We start from the raw sequence: 19096 nt of genomic DNA, 5'->3' as shown, positions 1-19096 counted from the left end.
TCCCACAAACTTATTGTGGCTTAAAAACAACACAAGTTTATCATCGCCTGGTTCTCAAGTGTCGGCGGGGCTGGTTCCCTCTGGAGGCCCTTCCTCTGCCTCCACGGCCAGCACCCACTGTCGAGTCCCCACACTGCGCCTCTCTGGTTCTCTCTCTTCTGCCTCGTCTTCCTTACAAGGGTTCTTTTAAGGACCCCTGTGATGACATTAGGCCCACCAGAATAACCTCCCCATCTGATTAGCAATCTTAGTTCCATCTGTGGCTTTAACTCCCCTTTGCCATGTAAGGTAACACATTCACAGGCTCCAGGGATTCGGATGAGGACATCTTTGGGAGCCATTAGTCTGCCGTCCACAGTGGGTGAAGATGACAGACAGGATATGGACCACATACGTGGAAACGTGGCCCAGACGTCAGGGAGTCGAATGCGAATTGTTCCTTTGTTGTTTTCTCAGTGCTGACAGGAGGCAGAAAGCAAGGGGAAAGGTCACTCGGTGCACCATCCCTGTCGCTGTCCCCCACCCCTCCACCCCAGGGCCTTTGCACAGCCTGTTTTCTCCTCCCACACACCAGCTCCTGCCTTCCTCAAGGGCTGGCTCAAACCCCACCTCGAACACCATGGTTAAAACTGCAGTTCAGCCACCCCCACCTGCCCACATTCTGCACCCCAGACCCGTCTCTGCCCTTCTTTTCCCTTTGGACTAGTCGCCACCTCAGTGTGATTCAGCATCCGTGGGTTTACATACTGACAGTCGCCCAGCTCCCCCCCAGGGCAGGGTCCTGGTGCTGGAGCTGGAGGGAAAGCCCTGCAGGTACATCTGGCTCAAGGCCCCTTTCTTGCCCAGCAAAGAGGAGGCTCACAGAGACAGGGCGCGTGTCAGGCCAGCCAGTCCGGCCTGGGACATCCACCAGGGCCCTTGCCTGGGGCCAGCTGGCCACCAGAGGCCGGGACAGGGACACCTACATGCAGCAGTCTTGAGGTTCCCCTGGGTCTCAGTGGGTCACATGAGCGTGTGTGGGCCATGGCCAGCCCCTGGTGGCACATGACCCCTACACCTGTGGTCCATCCTACCCCAGCTCCTCCGGACAGGTACCGTGGTGCTGGAAATGAGGTCTGGGGCATGATGAGCAGCCCCCAGCTGGAGGCGGCAGGGTCAGCCTGACTCCCCAGGCAGTCGGGACGGGGGAGAGGTGAGTGGCCCCCTTGTATGGGGGTGCAGGGGCCTGAGCCCTCAGGGAGCCCCGATGAGCAGGAGGAGAGGGCCAGGGCCGGCGTCCCACGTATGTCTCTGGGATGGCACGAGATAGAGAGGAGAAGAAAGCATCCTCAGCACAGGGCAGTCGTCAGGAAGCAGAAGAGCTGCCCACAGACGCCATGACAGCCAAATGGCTCAGAAAGTGTTTATTGATCTTGATGTCGTTGGACAGGCCTGAACGAGCATGTCCAATGTTGCAGAGGCCAAGAGAATAAGGACACCCCTTGGGGTTTGCCAGGAGGAGGTGTTTCTGGGGTGGTTCCAGGGCCTTGGCCAACATGTGCAGGTTGTTCAGGATGGGAGGGAGCGGACACAGAGGGTGCGGGTGCGGGGCACAGCTTAGCAGGAAGAAGGTGGGATCCGGGGCACACTGGCCGGGACTCAGGGCTCCTACACGCCTCCCCTTCGACCTCTGGCTGGAGCCACAGAGGAGGGCCGGCAGCTCCATCCACAGAGTGGCCGGGGCTGCCCGGAGCCAAGACAGAAGCACTGGGCCGAGACCGCACGGCAGAGCTGCCACTCAGCCAGGACCCTCCGGAGACCCTCCGAGTGCCTGGCGTGGCCCCTCAGGGCTCCACGGTGTGTCAGAGAGTGGGCTGGGGCATGTAGGGGCCTCAGACCCCAAAGGGGGCTCTAGGCAGCAGGAAGGCACGGGTCGGAGGGAGGTAGGGGTTCTGTGCCCCCTCAGAAATGGTGACCTTTCCAGCTCCTCCCCAATACCCAGCGGCCCTGGACTGCTGCCGGTGCTCTGCTCGGCCAAGGAGAGGGAGCTCCGCGTGCCGGCACCAGGCACCCACCTGCAGGGCCGGACCCTCAGCGCCAGACCCCACCCTCTCCCCACCGTGTCCGACAAGCCCTGCTCTTCCTCCAGACTCTCACCAAGAGACCTCCACCCCCAGGCGCTTCCTACAAAGCTTCAGTCTCACATGCAGGGAATGCTGCTGTCCACCGGACATCAGCACGTGGGGTCAAGGTCCCGGATCCTCCTGGGGCAAATGCCCGCGTCCCTGTACCAACATGAGGAGGAACACCAGCCCCGAAACCCGACAATCTGGTTCTGCAGCACCCGCGTGCCCAACCAGCCCAGAAAACCCAAAGCACAAACCCAGGAGCGGGTCAGCTCCTCCCCCACCGTGGGCCTGGCACGTCTGCTGCTGTCACACGCATCCTTTTGGCATAAAGCATCACAATCATTAGCCACAGTAGGACCTGTGCTTGTCACCAACCCTGTTGCTTCAGGTCATCACCCTGCTTCTTGTTGTGCAGGTATTGAGCACCTGCTTCCTGTTGTGACCTGCAGGAGCCCACAGACCTGAGCCAGCGCACACCTGAGGCAGGGCATGCCAGAGTTGGTGCACACCTGAGCTGGTACATGCCTGAGCCAGGGCACATCTATGTCAGCTCACATCTGAGCCAGGGCACACCTGAGCCAGCATACAGCCCCTCCCCATGGTGTGCCTGAGTTTTCGGTGCAGTTGGCTCGGTGTTCCCTCACCGGTGTCAGCCTCTCCCAGGTCTGTTCATCTCAGCAGCTGCTTGGGAGGAATTGCAGGCTCAGGTCTGATTACATGACACCCCAGCTACGCCTGTACTGGGATGAACAGTGTCTCCCAAAACTCCTATCTATCCAGGACCTGTGAATGTGAACTTATTTGGAAACGGGGTCTTTGCAGGTGTGATCAAGATGAGGTCTTACTGGATCACGGTGGGCCTCGATCCAGTGATTGGTGGATGTGAGAGAGAGGAGGGAAATGTGGACAGAGACACTCAGAGAGAAGAAGGCCAAAGGACGGCAGAGCAGAGACTGTGATGTGTCCACAGGCCGAGGACCAAGGACTGTTGGCAACACCACAACCTGGAAGAGACAAGGAAGGGTCTCCACCTGGAGCTTTTGGAGGGAGCGCGGCCCTTGACTTCGGACTTCTGGTCTCCAGAACCATGAGAGAATAAGTGTCTGTTGTTTAAGCTCCTGGGTTGTGGTCATTTGTTTCGGCAGCTGCAGGACACTGACTCATCCTTGAGGATATGGGGCCCAGATCAGGCCCTGGGTATCTAGACACTTGACCTGAGCTCAGGCATTTGGGGGAAGCTGAGGTCAAAGGGCAGGATCTGGGTTAACAGGAAGGAGGAGGGCAGATGCTGAAGGGGATGGGGGTGGTCCACCAGGAAGGCGGGGGGTACAGCTGGTGGAGGCCGAGCATGGGAGTAACAGCCTCACTTATAGTTGGGCCCAGTGTGAAAGGTCCCTAACGCCAGGGCCGTGGGACTCCCTCAGAGAAGCCCTGACGTGGGCCCCCAGGTAAGTGCCACACACCCCTGACCAGGGCCGAAGACAGACGCGTCATTGATCCGTCAGAGGCTGGTCTTTATTCCCTGGAATGGAAACAGCCTGCAGCCCCAAAATGACCATGGCTGGCAAAATTCATTCTTTAAAAACAAAATGAAAAAACCATAGGTATCTGGCTCCATGAATTTCCATCATAAGAAACAACTTTGAATGGTACCCAAGCCTGGTGTCGGGTATCGGCTGTGGGCCTCGGCCCCCACACTTCACCCAACACACCAGCCAAATGCAGTGACTGCAGATGCTCAGAAAACAGTACGAAACGGCACACGAAGGCATTTTACGACACAGGAGTTTGCTTACTATGAACATTTCTTTTTTAAAAAAAATATAATAACTTAGTTGGCATGTTACAGCATCTCCAATCAATCTGTCAGGGAGTCCTTGGCCAGAACCAGTGTGTACCTCCCCAGCCGGAGCGCCAGGCACCCACCCCAGTGTGAGTATCCATCGCTGCGGCAGCGGTCACCCAGCAGTCACTCTGTGCCTATCTCGCAGGGGTTCAGCCCCCTCTCCTCAGCGTCCCTGTACATCCTTTGGAAATCCTTGAAGCGCGGGGCGCAGCCGAGCCAGGCCTCCCCAAAGTGCATGTGGCCGGTGAAGAGAAACTCGCCGCGCCCAGGCCGGACGCCGCACTCCAGCAGCGTGGAGACGCGCCCCCGCCAGCCGCCACCCTCGTCCTCTGGGGCCGGCCGGAAGACCCTGCTCTTCTGCCGGTAGAGCCGGCTCACGTTCAGATGGATGGCTGACTCCTGCTGTTCCGGCTCGTGGGTGACATCCTGGATGGAGCCTCGGACGACTGCAGAGGAAGGAGACGGTGGGGGGGGTGGTCAGTGGTCAGCGGGGTGCTCACCAAGCAGACAGCACGCGCCAACCTCCCACCCCCAGCAGCAGAACCGGGAGCTGACCCTGAACTCTGCCTTCCAGAAATTTTCATTAAAAACCACAATCCACACACAAGATGTTGCCTAGGGGTCGTCCCCGTCACACACACCGTCGTGGGCAGAGATGCTTTTCTACCAAGGGCCAGCCACGGAAGTGGAGAAAAATAGAAGATACGAATCATGTTGTGCACCAAGTTTTCAAGTTAAAACAAGAAAAGTCACTGCAGTTAATACTCAAGATGTGCCGCGGTTCCGTATCAAGATCAGACAGAAACGGTGAAGCTTACAGGGGAGGAAGGTGATGGGAAGGAGAAGGGCGGAGAAGGGCAGAGCAGGCACAAGTTCGGGGACACTGCCCGGCCCCAGATCCCCTCTGTGCAGGGCCAGCGAGAAGAAAGGGGTTGTGCTTCCACCACCCAACTGCCCTGGGAGCCTGGGGGGCTCAGAGCCAGGTCCCGCTGGGCCGGCTCCATCGAACTCACCCTGAATGCTGCCACCCTTAACTCGAGAGCATTTGTGCCAACATCACAAGCAGGCGGCTGAGTCCCTGATCCCAACCCTGGCCCCACCAGGGCCTCCAATGCCTGCTGTGCTGCCTGCAGGGGACCTGGAGGCAGGCAGGGCACGGAGGAGAGGCTAGAGCCAGGACTTAGACTCACGCACCAAGTAGGAAAATGCTCAGTATCACCTCGAATAGGAATTCCCACCTTAAATAGGAATTCCCAGCTCTCTCCCCGCCCTGCACACAGGTCCCTTCTCGGGCTGGGGTCACTCTAAAGAGAGCGGAAAGGAAGGCATTTTCCTGTGACTGCTATCAGTGATGGAAGGGGGGCCAAGCCCAGGGTCTTCAGCAGAGTCTCCTCCCCCCAGAGGGTTTAGTTCCCCCATGTGGCGGGAACCGCCAGCACACTCACCGAAGTCACTGGTACAGACAGCCAAGAGCACCTCAGTGTGGCTGCAAGGGCGGCACGGGGCTGTGGGGAGAGAACAGGGTCAGGAACAGGGTCAGGCGGGGCCAGTGCATGAACATGGGACCCTCCCGCCCACCGCCTGTAGACCACACAACATAAGTCCTCTGACATCGGGAGCAACTGTCCAGGCCCCGCACCTCTGAAACCAGGGTGCCAAGAGCAGGTGGGACCTCGACCTCCGCTGCACAGATGGGGAGACGTCTCCAGGGGCCCCAGGCTCACCTGGGCCACCTGCAGTGGCGTGAAAACGGAGGGAAAGTGCGGTTTTGTGTTCAATCACACTTAGCTCATTACTGTAGTCGTGCCGGGTAAACAACCCCTGGGCTCATGTGTAAATGGCTCTTTGGCGCCAAAACCAACCCGAGCCGATCTGAGGCCACGTCCCTGGCACCAGCCTGGCCGAGAGCCTCACTCAGCCTCTGTGGCCAGGCCCCAAAATGCCAGGGCCTCCCACTCACATTGCCTGCCCCCACGGTCCCATCTGCCACCAGGATTCCACAGGGGTCAAGGCACTGCCCAGAAGGACCAGGTGACCCTGCTAAAGGCACTGGTGGGCATGAGGGACATGTCCACCTGCTTCGGCCGTGGGGTCCTCGTCTAACCGACAGGACCTGGTGGTCACCTCCAAACACCTCCAGACACCTTTCACAGCAAGCCCCGTTCACAGGGTCCCCTCTGAGACTCCCCAGACCTGGGCGGGGGCTGATTACTCCAGACAAACCAGTCCTTCTTGGTGGACCTCTGCCCCCCGGTACAGCTCTCACCCCACCCTTCACCTACTGCCTCAGGCTGGCGTAAGGCCTCCAGAAAGGCTGAGGGGAGACAGAAACCTCGAGGCTCTGGGGACTCCCCAGGACCATGGCACTCCTAACTCAGCGGTGGATTTGGGGAGACACAAGTTTATTATTTGGCTCTGACGTTGCACGTTTCCTCACCTATTTCTAGTTTCTAGGGTTGGGCCCAAATTCCCTAACAACAGAAATGTTAGGCGTGAACTCTCACTAGGACAAGTTGCCCTCTGCCTTTTCATGTTCTGAAGGCCCCGCAAAGTCCCCAGGATTGGCACTCACTGGGCCTGGATGAAGCTACAACTGTCAGCACACCTGGCCAGCTGCCCTCGAAGCCCCTGAGCCGGGCTGAGTTGTCACCTGCCCAGGGGCTGCAGTGACTCGGGGGCCCTCGAGGAGACAGGGAGATGCACAGGGGAACAGGAGGGGCCTCCGGGACCTGGAATATGTGTGGGGGCAACAGAGACCCTGGAGTCTCTGGTGTCCTGGGACCCCTTGCGGACGGACACAAGCATCCAGAGCAGCAGCCCTCCCGTCCTGCCCCCAGGCGGGGGTAGATGTGCACGTCCCAGGCTAGTCCAGCGAGCCCATGACTCCTGCCCCCAGGCGGGGGTAGGTGTGCACGTCCCAGGCTAGTCCAGCGAGCCCATGACTCCTGCCCCCAGGCGGGGGTAGGTGTGCACGTCCCAGGCTAGTCCAGCGAGCCCATGACTCCTGCCCCCAGGCGGGGGTGGCTTTCTGTCATGAGTGTGGACCCCCAGCCTCAAGGCCTTTCTTAAAAAAGAGGGTGGCCAACTGGGGGTCCCCTACTTCTAACCCGCTGGGGGCCTGCTGCCCACGCTGGGCCTGACAGAGACCCCAGAGTGAGGAAAAGGGGGAGCACAGCCCTGCAGACATCGGGGAGGCTCACATCCCACAAGAGGCGGCGTTTTATTCCGGCCTGTGTGCCGAGGGGCCCGCGGCAGTGGGGAGACTTCCCGTCCTGGCGGCTCCCCCAGTGCCCACCGGGTCAGAGGCCCCCGCCTGGGGCCTCGGAACCAGGCCACGCGAGCTCCAAGCGTGGGTGAACGGGAGGCAAGGTCCGCACAAGCTCTTTAGAAGCTGAGACAGGCCCAGGCCACAAACCGTGGTCGAAACCCAGGCCTGGGTGCGTATGATCACCAAGCCCTGGAGCCTCGAGCTCTCTGTGGGTTGTAGGCCCCGGGACCTCAGCTGACCGCTGGGGAGAAAGGTGGCGTGAGCTTGTCCTGGGCTCCCTGCCCTGACTCGCGCCCAGTCCCACGCAGGATGTACGAGGACCCCGGTGGGCCTGGGGGCAGGCGGTCAGCAGCCTGCAGACCCTCCCGCCCAGAGCTTCAGCGAGCCGGTGCCATTGACAGCTGAGTTAACAAAGCCCCCCGCGAGACTCTCTTATGACTCTGAGCTTTATGAAGTGTAGGCACCTTTGTGGAGAACCCAGGCTGTGGACGCCAAGAGAAGCAATCTGGAAACAATTATTAATTGGAGTTAGGCTCGTGGAGGCTGAGTGGAATGCGCTGGTTTCTGACACATCGAATCTTGTTTCCTTGTGGGGAAGATGGGGAGGGGGCAGCCCAGGGGCCGGGTGGAATTCTGGCCTGTGGTTCTTGGAAAGGGGAGGGCTGGGATGTGGATGTCGGGAAGATTACTCTGGAATATGCATAAAATGAACTGAATGAAGTAGGAAAAAAGAGGGTCAGGGAGACCAGCCGGGGGCTGCAGCAGGGATGCAGGTGAGAGCAGCAGGTACAGGTGGGGAGGGCGGCACCCCTCTGTCAGGCCCTGGGTAGCCCGATGCCCAGGAGAAGTTTGTAGATGGTGGGATGCTGGTCTGGCGGGTGAGACTGCCCAGGTAAGGATGACTGGGGTGGACACGATGTGTGAGACACCCTCTGGGGTCTTCAGTGCAGCCGCAACAGGTGGTGAATGAAGCATTTTAACAGGGAGGGGAGGAAAGGGAGCAACATTGCCAGAATGTGAGCGGTATCCGCTGAGCAGAGAGCCTCCTCTGATCATCCTGACAACCCTGCACTCACCCCAACTCCAGGCCACAGGCTGACATCGCCCCAGGGGACCCTGTGGGACCTGGCCGGGGCTGGTTGCCCCCTGCGAAACCCCATCTCCCACGTGTGGGCACAGGGAACGCTTAGCCTCACCAGCTATCTCCCCCGCACCCACTCCCCTCCCTCCCTCTTCCTGGTGAGGAAGCCAGAGGAGTCACACCTTCCACCCCCAGAGTCCAGAGCTGGGTAAGATGAAAAGTAATTTTACAATGATTACAGGGGCTGGAAAAGCACTGGTGCAGGAATCTAAACGAACCTTAGGGAAACAATTAATTAAGTTCTCTCCTTACTGTTTCCAGGAAATAACGAAGTTTCTTTTCACTTCTGAACGTTGCTGTTTATGTCCCACGGCCCGTCAAGCCCACCCCTAAACTCTAAGGTGCCCAAGTGGGATCCCAGCTGGGGTCTGCACCTCCCAGGCCCCCCAAAGGGATCATTCGCCCCTGGCTCATCAACAGAGCGGTTTCAAAGGGGATGGGGAGATGAAGCACATCAGAAACTGTGGGACCCAGGCCACCCCACCCGGCGCCCACGAGCAGCGATGGAAGTCACTTCTGGGCCTTCATGGCCGGCACAGGGGCAGGTCCTCTTGCCCCCACTCCCCTCCGGCTGTGGGTCTAAAACACCCCTGTCCACCGCCCCCCCACCTCACCTGCACACCGGAGGCCTGCTCTGGGTGGACATCACACAGAGCCCAAACCCCAGAGCGTGGATGTGGCCAAGCCTGTGAGCCCCTGCTTCTCAGCCCCTAAGTAGTAAAAGAACATGCTGGAATCCAGGGCCCCCCTGAGCTGCCTCAGGAGAACCACAGAGACGGGGTCTGCATCTGTCCCCTAGAACCAGACCGAGTAACACCCCCGCCCTCCCTCTTTGGCCACCCTAACGCATCCCCCAGCCCACTGGGCAATGGGGGTCCTGGTGGTGCCTGTTTCCCCAGGTGTGCTGGGACCCTGGGGAGGATGGTCCAGACGGCCTGGCCAGGTCCACAGTGAGGCTTCAGCACACAGTGCAGGTGTGGCCTGGAGCTTCTTCCATTAGTGAGTTGCATCTGGCCACTTGCCTGCCTTTTGTATCCTGCCAGATTTTTCCAGCGCCAGAGGAAGGAGTGCCGTGTTACTCAGGTGTCTGGCGAGGCCCTCGGAGGAGGGGGAGGGCGGGGGAGCAGGTCCTCCCCTTCCTGCCACGTGGCAGCCAAATCCCGAGTCCCCGGGGGGCTGAAGTCCCACTGCCACCCGCCTGCCCCTCTGTCTCTGCCTGCCTCTCCGTTCTGGCCTCTTCTTGCCTGTTGGTGAGTCCCACTCCATATGAGGAAGCCGATTATGCAACATGATGGACACGAGGCTGACATGCTCACCATAAACACTCCCTGTGGAACCATCCAGAGCTGCGGCAGGTGAGCAAGGCTCACGCACACCTCTCCTTCGGGATCCCAGCCCACGGTGCCTCTTTAATTTCATATCAACACAAACTGGAACTCGTGATTCATCAGCGAGGGAGAAGGCTCATCCACCTCCCCAGCAGGTCAGGTCACGGGCATGTGCTCACCTCCACGGCACACACACCGGGACTTCGGCTTCACTGGGGTCTCCCCGCTGCAGCCAGGGCCAGACAGGAGAGCGCTGCCATCTGAGAGCCCGCCTGGTCAGGGGGAGGTCACTGCTGCCAGATGGCCGGCACCAGCATTCCACATTACATACCCATTCCTTTGGCATTAAAAGCTTAGGGGCCCATCCCCGGGGAGAAGGGACGCACCGGACTCCCTGATCCCTGCTGCCCTTGCCTCCTTCAGGACAGAGAGGCGCTAGGTCTGCAGTTCCCAGGCCCCAGGAGCCTTTTGTATCTCCATCTCAAGTTCTGACAGTCACTGTATCTGTGCTGCCCCAGGCCAGCGCCCCAGCCACTGGGCAGATGGACAATCACACCCCACCATCCTCAGGGTCTCCGGGATCCCTGTGAGCCCCAGATTTAAAGAGGCACCCCAGGGCCAGGCAGGCGTATGTCTGGGGGATCAAGGGCACCCCAGCAGCCCAATGTCCAGCCACAGCCACGTGTCCTGTGTGGTGCCCCAGCCAGACGACCTACCCCATCACACGGGGCCTTCTCCCTGCGACCCCACGGGCCTCTCCCAAACCCACTCACTGCCCTAGCCTGGAAACGTAGACCTGGGGTCTGGGGAGCACAGACCGTGCCCCCAGGGAGGGGGAACGAAACAAAGTCTCAGGTCCCTAGGGCTGAGCCACAGGCTCTGAGTCACCCCGGGTGGTGACCCCACTGTGGATTTTCCACCAGAGACTCTGGTCTGTGCCAACGGGAGCACTCAGGTGGCAGCACGGAAAGCACCTTATGCCGTGGCCTCCAAGAATCTGGTGGGAGCCTCACAGCAAAGTGGAACAAAGCTCCAGCCGGACAGAACATGCGACCAGCAGCCGAATGGCCTCAACCCATCAACATTTTAATCGGTAAAAGGAATGTTAGCAAGTTCCTAATATCTGCCCCATCAGCCAACTATCACCATGGCCAGAAACATCGAATTTGGTGACTGGGTTTTTCCAGATTTTGGTTTTATTGCGAGTTTATCTCTAGCGTCCCCCCCCAACCCCCGCCAACGAGCCTGGTGATCACTCGCTGGTGATCAAGATAAAGGCTGTTGTGGTTAAAGTTTTATTCAAGTCCTGGGGTTTATAGCAGCTTTCAGCATTCCTGATGGGGTCCTACCCAGGCAGGCACAGGGGCAGGGGGGAGGGGTCCTACCTGGGCAGTCAGGCCCTGGGGGGGAGGGGTCCTACCTGGGCAGTCAGGCCCTGGCGGGGAGGGGTCCTACCTGGGCAGTCATACATTGAAGCTCTATAACAGACCAGTTTAGTTTGAGAGAGATTTAAGGTTTTGAAAACTCATCTGAGCCAAGAACACAGAACAATAAAATGTAGATAACCACTCAGGAGAAAGTCTGCATTTCAAATCCTAGTAGGTCTGGTTTTTTCCAATGGAAGATTTTATTCACTAAAATGTGGAAATTATACTATTTTGGGGGGCTGGCCTAGCCCTCAAACCAGGTGTTTCCACCTCAGCAGTGCTGACACTTGGGGATAAGTCATTCTTCGTGTTGGGGTGTCCTGTGCTGACACCTGGGGACGGGTCATTACCACGTTGGGGTGTCCTGTGCTGATGCCTGGGGCCAGGTCATTCTCCGTGGTGGGGCTGCCCTGCAGACTATGGGGTGTGAACAGCATCCCTGCCTCGCCTCCAACACTCGATGCCATAGCGCCCCCCACTGACCATCATCCTGGCCGGTCACCGCAGAAACAGCCTTCCTGGAACCTGCCCCCACGATTACCCAAGCTCACACCTTCCCCTTGGGAGGCATCTTCCTACCAACTAGCTTTGGAATTGAAGCAGATGGTGCACCTGAGCCCCGCCTCCCCCCGCACCATGCGCTCGGACCCCACGAGGTCATCTGTGCCTTGCAGCAAGGGTTGCACCTGGCCTGGTTGTCCCTAACTAAAAGACAGGACCCTGAGTTTTCCCTGTGTGAGAGCTCTTGGGGCCACACACTCCTCTCTGCCCACAGAACTTTCCAGAGACCAACACTGCCTTCCACACAGGGCCCCACAAAGCTGTCTGCTGGCCTCAAAAAAAAAAAGGAAGGAAAATCTAAAGCCAACTCACCAGCCCTCGGCCACCCAGAGACTCCCTCCGGGACCTCACCTGAGGTTCCCAGATCATCACAGCCACTCAGCCGCCCTGCATGGCACGGTGCTGGTGCCCTCACTGACACCCACAGATAAAACGGCTTGTGAACCTGGGAATGGCTCACAATTCAGGACATCCCAGCTCTGCATGGTTCTGGAACGTGAATCAGCCTCAACTTCCACCCAAAACTCAATGTTTCAGGGACTGCAGCCGACGCCAAAAACACTCGGCCAACTCGTGTGTCAGAAGAAATTCTGGGGCAGTTTGGATGGTGACAGCACCCATTTCAAATCACAGTCAAAATTGGTCCAGGGGAGAAGAGCATATTACGGACCAGGACCGTGTCACAGCTCTGCTCTGACCCGTGGCCATCGTCCCAAGTCCAAACTGCCCACAGCACTAACGGGGCACCTGCTCCCGGGAGGGCCCCTCGGCCACCTTCAGGCAGACCTGCCAGGCCTGAAGCACGGACTCGAGCAGCATGTTCAGAGGCTGTGCTGAGGTGTGGGCGGGAGATGATCGGGGGGTCTGGGAGACGAGAGAGGACCCCTGAGGCCACCACCCCACCCTGGGCACCACACTCACCTGACAGGGTGTGCAGGTCCGGCCCCGCATGCCGGCTGGTCAGCTCGTACTGGAAGCCTGTGGTCCTCCTGCTGATGTCCTGCTGGGGTGTCGCCTCCACGAACAGGCCACCCTGCTCGAAGCTGAAGCACGGGGCCTGGCCGGGCCCGAGGTCCCCGTCCCGCACCAGCAGTTTCAGTTCTCCAGTCTTTTCCAAATAAATATTGGCCCCCGACGAGCCCCTGAGGGGCTTGATGCACAGAGTCAGGTGCCGGGAGGGCGAGAAGGTGTTGGGCCGCAGGTTCACGATGAGCGCACCGGTCGGGTACATCCACTCGACAGTGCCCGCAGAGCAGCGCAGGTACACCTGCTCCACCTCCTTCCTGTGGGCCTCGTGCGTCAGTCCGCTGTGGAGGGGGAGACTCGTCAGCCGGGAGACGCCTGCTCGGGCGTCCGAGCACCCCTCACCCACAGGCAGGCTGGCACCGTCTCCACCCTGCAGCTCAGGGCCCATCTCCAGGCAGGGGTGGCCACATGGCCTCCCCCACCCAGTTCCTTCCAGCGCACCGGCTCCGAGCGCTCTGGTAAGTGTGGGAGCTTCTGGCTCCCAGACCCTCTCACCACCTGGACACTCTGTTGGCCTCTGAGCCCGTGTCCTTGGGAAACCCCTGAACAGGGGCAGTGATGGGTGCAGTGGAGGTGAAAACCAAGGAAAAGACGGCTCTTCCAAAAAATAAACAGGGAAACACCAGTGGGATTTCGGCACCAACCCAAGTTCCAGATAACCAAATGAAGGCCAGGAAATGTTGGTAGATTCCCACTGAGTGTGAAAACCAAGGAGCAGATTCAAGTTACAGGAGGCACGCTGGAATGCAATGCACATATAATAAATAATGCACTCCAGGGAGCAGCTTTTAAACGAACTGGGAATGTTAGCAATTTGGCGGGGGGGTGGGGGGGGTTGTGTAGGTTGTTGGTGAGTTTTGTCTTCAGGATCCCCGTTAGGCACAGTGTTCATATTTTCCTTACGGTGATGATTTGACTGCTTTTTCATTCATTTGCAAACCTGAAGACCCTGCGTTGCCAATCATATTTTTTTCAAAACAGACACAAATATCATCAAAGCAAGATGCAAAAGTAAAGTAAAGGTCCTCCACAGGGAGACACGGGAAGGAACTGTGGAAAAGCAAAGGGAGGGGGACACAAAAGGTCCGCAGATAACCTGTCTTCCCGATGGGGACTGCTGGGGAGCCCAGTGGGTTTCACTCCTAATAAATGCCAAACAGGAAAAAATGAAGTGTGCTATGCTCTTGGGGAGGCAGGTCTTGAGTAAGTCATAACATTATGTTTTCGAGAAATTGAAACCATCAAAAACGTTCAAGTTTCCCCTACTCAAAACTGTAATGTAAATGTCAGCTTGTGGTAACGGTTACGTCATAAACACCAAGCAGCCCGGGAACTCAACGGTGACTTCAACTAAGTGTTTTATTACATGAAATTTGGTTCTGATCAGATCTCAGACAGGTTCACCCACATTCTTAGGATTTTTATGTGAAATAAACAATACTATATTCAGAGCCCTGGCCTGAGTGAGTTACCAGAAACCTTTTCCGCAGAGGAGAAAACACATAACATATGGTTTGCATTTACTGTTGGTGACTCACGCTCCAGGCCCAGAAAAGCCTCACTTTTCATACAACGGCCAGCTGCAGGCTAGGGCTGCACAGTCACCCTGCAGACCACATCAGAAGGAGGTGTCAAGGAGGTGGACTCCCTCCTCACTCCACTCCCCACCCCCAAGGCCCTGGGTCATGAGCAGCCTGGCCTCAGACACCTAGCAGGGCCGCACACACAGAACAGACTTAACAAATTACAGTCAAATAAAACTCACACAAGCTCATCTGACACATAGGAGGGGATGGGCATAATTATAGTGCTGGGTGACAAAATTAGACTAAATGGTGTGTGGTTGCCACAGATGACTATAATCAACTCTGCTCTTATGCAGCCAAACAAACTTTATCACAGTGTCCCTTCTCTCCTGGCTCCAGCCTTGAGGGGCAGCTGGACACTTGCGCCATGCCCAGGCACCAATCTTCAACTCTCTCTCCCAAAAAAACCACCCCATCCAAGGCTTCGCTTCCCTCTTGGTGGGAGGAGGGGGACCTAGGGGTTGAGGGAGTGGAGAACTCACACCAGAGGCTGCGGGTACCTCTCACGAGGTTGCCTTAACCCCAACAGTGGAGGGTGAAATGGGGAGGCCCACCCTCCACCCGCGTCTTGGCAGGGGCAGAAGGGGCCCTCGTGGGGACAGATGGCCAGCCCACGCTGCCCAGGGGGAGGCGGACCTGAGGCTGGGGGCTGCCATCCACCAGCCTGAGTACATGACCACGTGCATCCATTTACTCACAAGTCACTCGCCTAAAAGAGGACTAGGAACAAAACGACAGTGGACACATGAGAAATAAAGCGCCTATCACTTCACCCTCTAACAGATCCAGCCCGTCCCCGGACCCTACACGGGCCCTGCTCTGCCTCTTCTCTCTTGTTCTGCTAAAACATCAGGACCAACAAGACTCTCACTAAGCACCCAACACAGGAGTGTCCACACTCTCATCAGAGCAAGAGCTCCATTCAGACAGACACCTGCTCAGCAAAAGTGCTGGAGATGCAAAAACACACCACATCAGTAATGGTCACTGATGATGGTATGTTACAATTTTCACATGACATGCAAGTGACATCCTAACTAAGAAAAATGAAATAACTGCTTTCTGATGTTATGACAAAGCTACAGGATGCAGAAAAAAACTGTGGTTCTATTCAACCTTAGGAAACCGAGAAGACTGATTTGATCTTGGATTATTTAAACTGAATTAATGCATTAAAAAAAAGAGTCGGCAAGTGTCACCCCCCAGGAGGACACACCTGTGGAGCACCTTTATGGGAAAGATGGCAAATTCCAAGTCGCTATGGGGACTGTCTGACAGGGTCAGTGTGGTGGCAGCAGAGCCCACACCACTCACACCCATAGCCTGGCTCAAACCCTGAGTCACCAGAAGGAAGTGATGGTCTCTTTTTGACTAAAGTCAGGAAGAGCTTCTGATCAAGGGTGAAACCAAAAGGCTCTCCTGCCTGGAGTTACTTTTCATTTCCCCACCTTGCAGGAGAGATAGCCCAGGTGTGACATAACCGGCAATGCCCAGCCCATTGCAGTAGGAAAGTTCATGGTCCACCTTTACGACCAGGGCCTAATAAAGATAGGGCACGTCCTGCCCCTGCACAGGGAGAGGGATTTCAAAACCTTCTACTTAATTGCTTGGAAACACCCAGAAACACATTAGGCCTGTCAAATGTGAGTGGCCAGTGTCATAAAAAACAACCCCCTTCCTATCAGGGGATCAGAATCCACCCGGCACATCAGGGCTTGCACCACCCTGTGCTGTCTTTAGAACGGCTCATAAAAAGTCGTAAATGCTATAGAGTCAGCAGGCAAACCAGCGCACCAGAGTAAGAATCTGTCAGCTGATTTGTGAAAAAAAAATGATAACTGGGGGCAGCAATTACAATGCAAAGGGGGCTTATGCTCCAGGAATGTGACCTGGCCCTGTCTCTGCTTCAGATCCCCCCCACAGCTCCTACAGCCACTGCAGCCGCCCTTGGCCGGGTTCTGCCTTTGGGTTGAGTGGAGGACACTGGAGGGTGTCCAAGTCCAGGGGTCCATTGGCAATGACGGAGGGAGAGGGGCCCTTCTTCTCCAGGTAGATAAGAGGATGCACAGGAACAGGAAGGTGAAGGGATTCCTCTACCCCCTGCAAACACCTGCGTGGTGCAGGAGCAGGTTGGCCCCCTGACCAGTCCTCGCTCACAGCTCCCTCTGGGCTCCAGGGGAGGCATCCTCTTCCAGGCACATGGTCCTCCAAGAATGTGAAAAGGATGTCAGCTCCTCCTCTGGAAACTCAAGCTCACAGGGTGGGACTGGGTTTCTGTTTTTGATCTGCTGAAGGAGGACACCCCAAGGCCTCAGTTTGGGGATGCACTGATTCATCCAGCAGAGGCTGCAAAGCAGGGAGTTTAATTACCAGCGAGGGGGAGAGGGCAGCCCCAGAAGAGTGTGTCAGAGTCAGAGGCTCCCCGCCAGCTCTGTGCTGGCGCCAGCATTCTCCGGGCCAACCCTCCCCCAGAGCTCCGATCTGCCACTCAGGGCTCCAGTCTCAGCTCTACCACCCCTGCTGTGGTGTGAGCTGGGAGAACTTCTGCAGCAGGGAGGGTGGGCAACACCAGCCCAAGCTCAGGAGCCCAGGACCTTCACTCTAGGAGGCTGGGAAGCGGAGAGAAGGGAGCAGGGTAATTGCCAGTTTCCACAGAGAACTGGGTCTGTACGTATCCAAGAGGACCAGCAACTGCCCTGCTGACGCAGAACCCAGCACAGTGGCACAACACTTACCTTCTCGGAAAAAACTGTCTTCACTCAAAATAACCCCGTGACACCCCACAGCATGAGGTGTCTGCCAGCGGGAGTCTTCCCATCAGAAGGCAGGGACTTAGGGGCCCTGCACGGTGGGACACCGGGACACACCCAGACCTAAGGGCAGCCCCGGCCCATAGCGTTTTCGGAGAAGAAGACGCTAGCATCTCCCTCTGCAAACCCCTGAATCCGCCGCAACTGCCGAAGCCCGAGCAGTCTTCTCCGACAGCGAGGTGCCTGGCTCGGGGCCGGCGCCCTGGCGGACGGAGGTTCTCTGCGCCCTTACCCCCACCCCCGCCCACGCTTGTGACTTGCCTGTCACACTGCAGTTTTTTTAAAAAGTCCTCGGCTGCCTGCCTTGGCAGAGGGCGTGAAGGGGGGTCGCAGAGCCCAGCGCGCGCTGCCAAGGGCGGCCTGACCTTCACGGGGCGGGGCGGGGGGCTCCGCCAGGCCCCGAACTCGCCCCGCGCAAGGTGCCCGCCCGCGGGTCTCCGCCCGCACCGACGTGGTCAGTGCGCGGTTAGCGCCAGGGCCCCCGCTCCGACCACTGGAGCCGCGGCTCCCTCCTGCGGACCCGTCCGTCCCTTCCCGCTCGGCCCTGAGCGCAGGCCCGGCTCCTCCCGGCCTGGGGCGCGCAACTCCTCGCCGAGGGCAGAGCCCGGGAAGGGCCAGAAGGCCGACCCCCGCCTGCCCCCAGTGAGGGGTCGCGGGATCCGGGCTGCGGCTCTCGGGGAACCAAGTGGGGAGCGGCGCGGTCCGGCGCGGGGCGAGCGGGCTGCTGGACCCGACTGACACCACTGCGCTGCAGGCGCGCCTCCCCCTGGGCGTCCGCCGGGCCAGGGGACCGGGACGCCGCGGGCTCTTTTGTTCTAAAACCGGGGGCGGGGGAGGGCGGGGACGGCACTCAGCCTGGAGAGCGGGCCCCCGAGCCCCCGCGCGCTCGGCCCGCGGGGAGGGGAGTGGACCCAAGGGCTGGGGTCGCGCCGCGCGAACTCACCTCCCCTTCCAGCTGCACAAGTCGCTCGAGTACTGCGCGCCCGCGCCGCCCAGCAGCACGGCCAGCAGCAGCAGCAGCGGCGGCGGCCCAGGGCCCGGGGCGGGGGGCCTCGGCCACAGCTGCCCCGTGCGCCCCCCGGCCGCCCGCGCCGCCCCCCGCATGCTCTGGCTCCGGCTCGGCCGCCGGCCCCGCGTCCGCGCCCACCGAGCAGACCCTCGACCCGGCGCTGCCAAGCGGCCGGGCTTCGAGTCCAGGCGGTCAGGTCGCGCGCCCCCCGCGCCCCCAGGGCGGCTGTCCGCCCATCCCCGCCGGAGCCGGGGCCGCCCGAGCCGCTGGAGCCGCTGGAGCCGGGCGCGGACCTCCGCGCCCGCCGCCGCCGCCTGAGCCTCTGAAGTCTGCGAGTCCGCGGTCCCGGTCTCTGCTCAGCTGGGGGGCGGCGCCCGCCCGGCCGCTCCGCCCCCGCGCGCCGGAACTCCGCCCAGTGCGCCTGAGCCCCGCGCCCAGGGAGCCCGGCTGGACGCGGCGGATACCGGAGTCAGCGGCGTGGCGGGGACACTAAGCGCCGGGGGGCGTGTGGCCCGGGGGTGGGACAGGCTAGGACGCCGCGGAGAGGAGAGGGCCGCGTGAGGGACTGGGAGAAGGGTCCGGGAGAGAAGAGCCAGGTTGGAAAGTGGAGTTTCGAGCGGGAGGGGGACGGGCAGCAATGCGTCCCCAGCCTGTAAGATGCGGGGGCGGGGTAGAAACCCGAGGCCCCAAGTACGTGCAGACCCAGGCCGGGCGCCTGGCCAGCAGGTCCGTCCAGCAGTGGTGGTGCTGTGGCCCCATCGTGCAGACTGAGTCTGGAATGGCCTCTGGGCTGTAGCAGGGGCACCTGGCCGTGCCACTGCTGTGTGACCAGCCTGAGGCCGTCAGAGATGTTCCTGGCATCCACCCTGCACAGGATTTGAGTGTGCTTTGCGGAAGTTCAGACTCTGTCCCGTTCTGCGGCCCACGGGGGAGGGGAGGACCAACTGTGGCTGGTGATGCAGCTGACTCACTGTTGAGTGTGCGGG

General features: G+C 59.2%; 1 protein-coding gene across 2 annotated transcripts; it reads right to left on the bottom strand.

Annotated features, from left to right (window-relative positions):
* Positions 1-3895: 3895 nt before the first annotated feature.
* METRNL (meteorin like, glial cell differentiation regulator) lies at positions 3896-18434 on the bottom strand. Of its 2 annotated transcripts, XM_036836290.1 has the most exons (4): positions 18045-18432; positions 12601-12986; positions 5400-5459; positions 3896-4400 (listed from the first exon to the last, which is right to left on the bottom strand). In XM_036836290.1, the coding sequence occupies exons 1-4, from the start codon at positions 18203-18205 to the stop codon at positions 4078-4080; spliced, it is 930 nt and encodes a 309-aa protein (XP_036692185.1). In that variant the 5' UTR covers positions 18206-18432; the 3' UTR covers positions 3896-4077. The 2 variants fall into 2 exon arrangements, with proteins under 2 accessions (XP_036692185.1, XP_036692186.1); XM_036836291.1 differs by lacking the exon at positions 5400-5459 and having other exon boundaries at positions 18045-18434.
* Positions 18435-19096: the final 662 nt, after the last annotated feature.

The sequence above is a fragment of the Balaenoptera musculus genome, chromosome 20 (assembly GCF_009873245.2).
Source record: "Balaenoptera musculus isolate JJ_BM4_2016_0621 chromosome 20, mBalMus1.pri.v3, whole genome shotgun sequence".
Taxonomy (NCBI): domain Eukaryota; kingdom Metazoa; phylum Chordata; class Mammalia; order Artiodactyla; family Balaenopteridae; genus Balaenoptera; species Balaenoptera musculus.
Note: the sequence above shows the minus strand (reverse complement) of the source record. Positions and strands in the feature narration are given on the sequence as shown.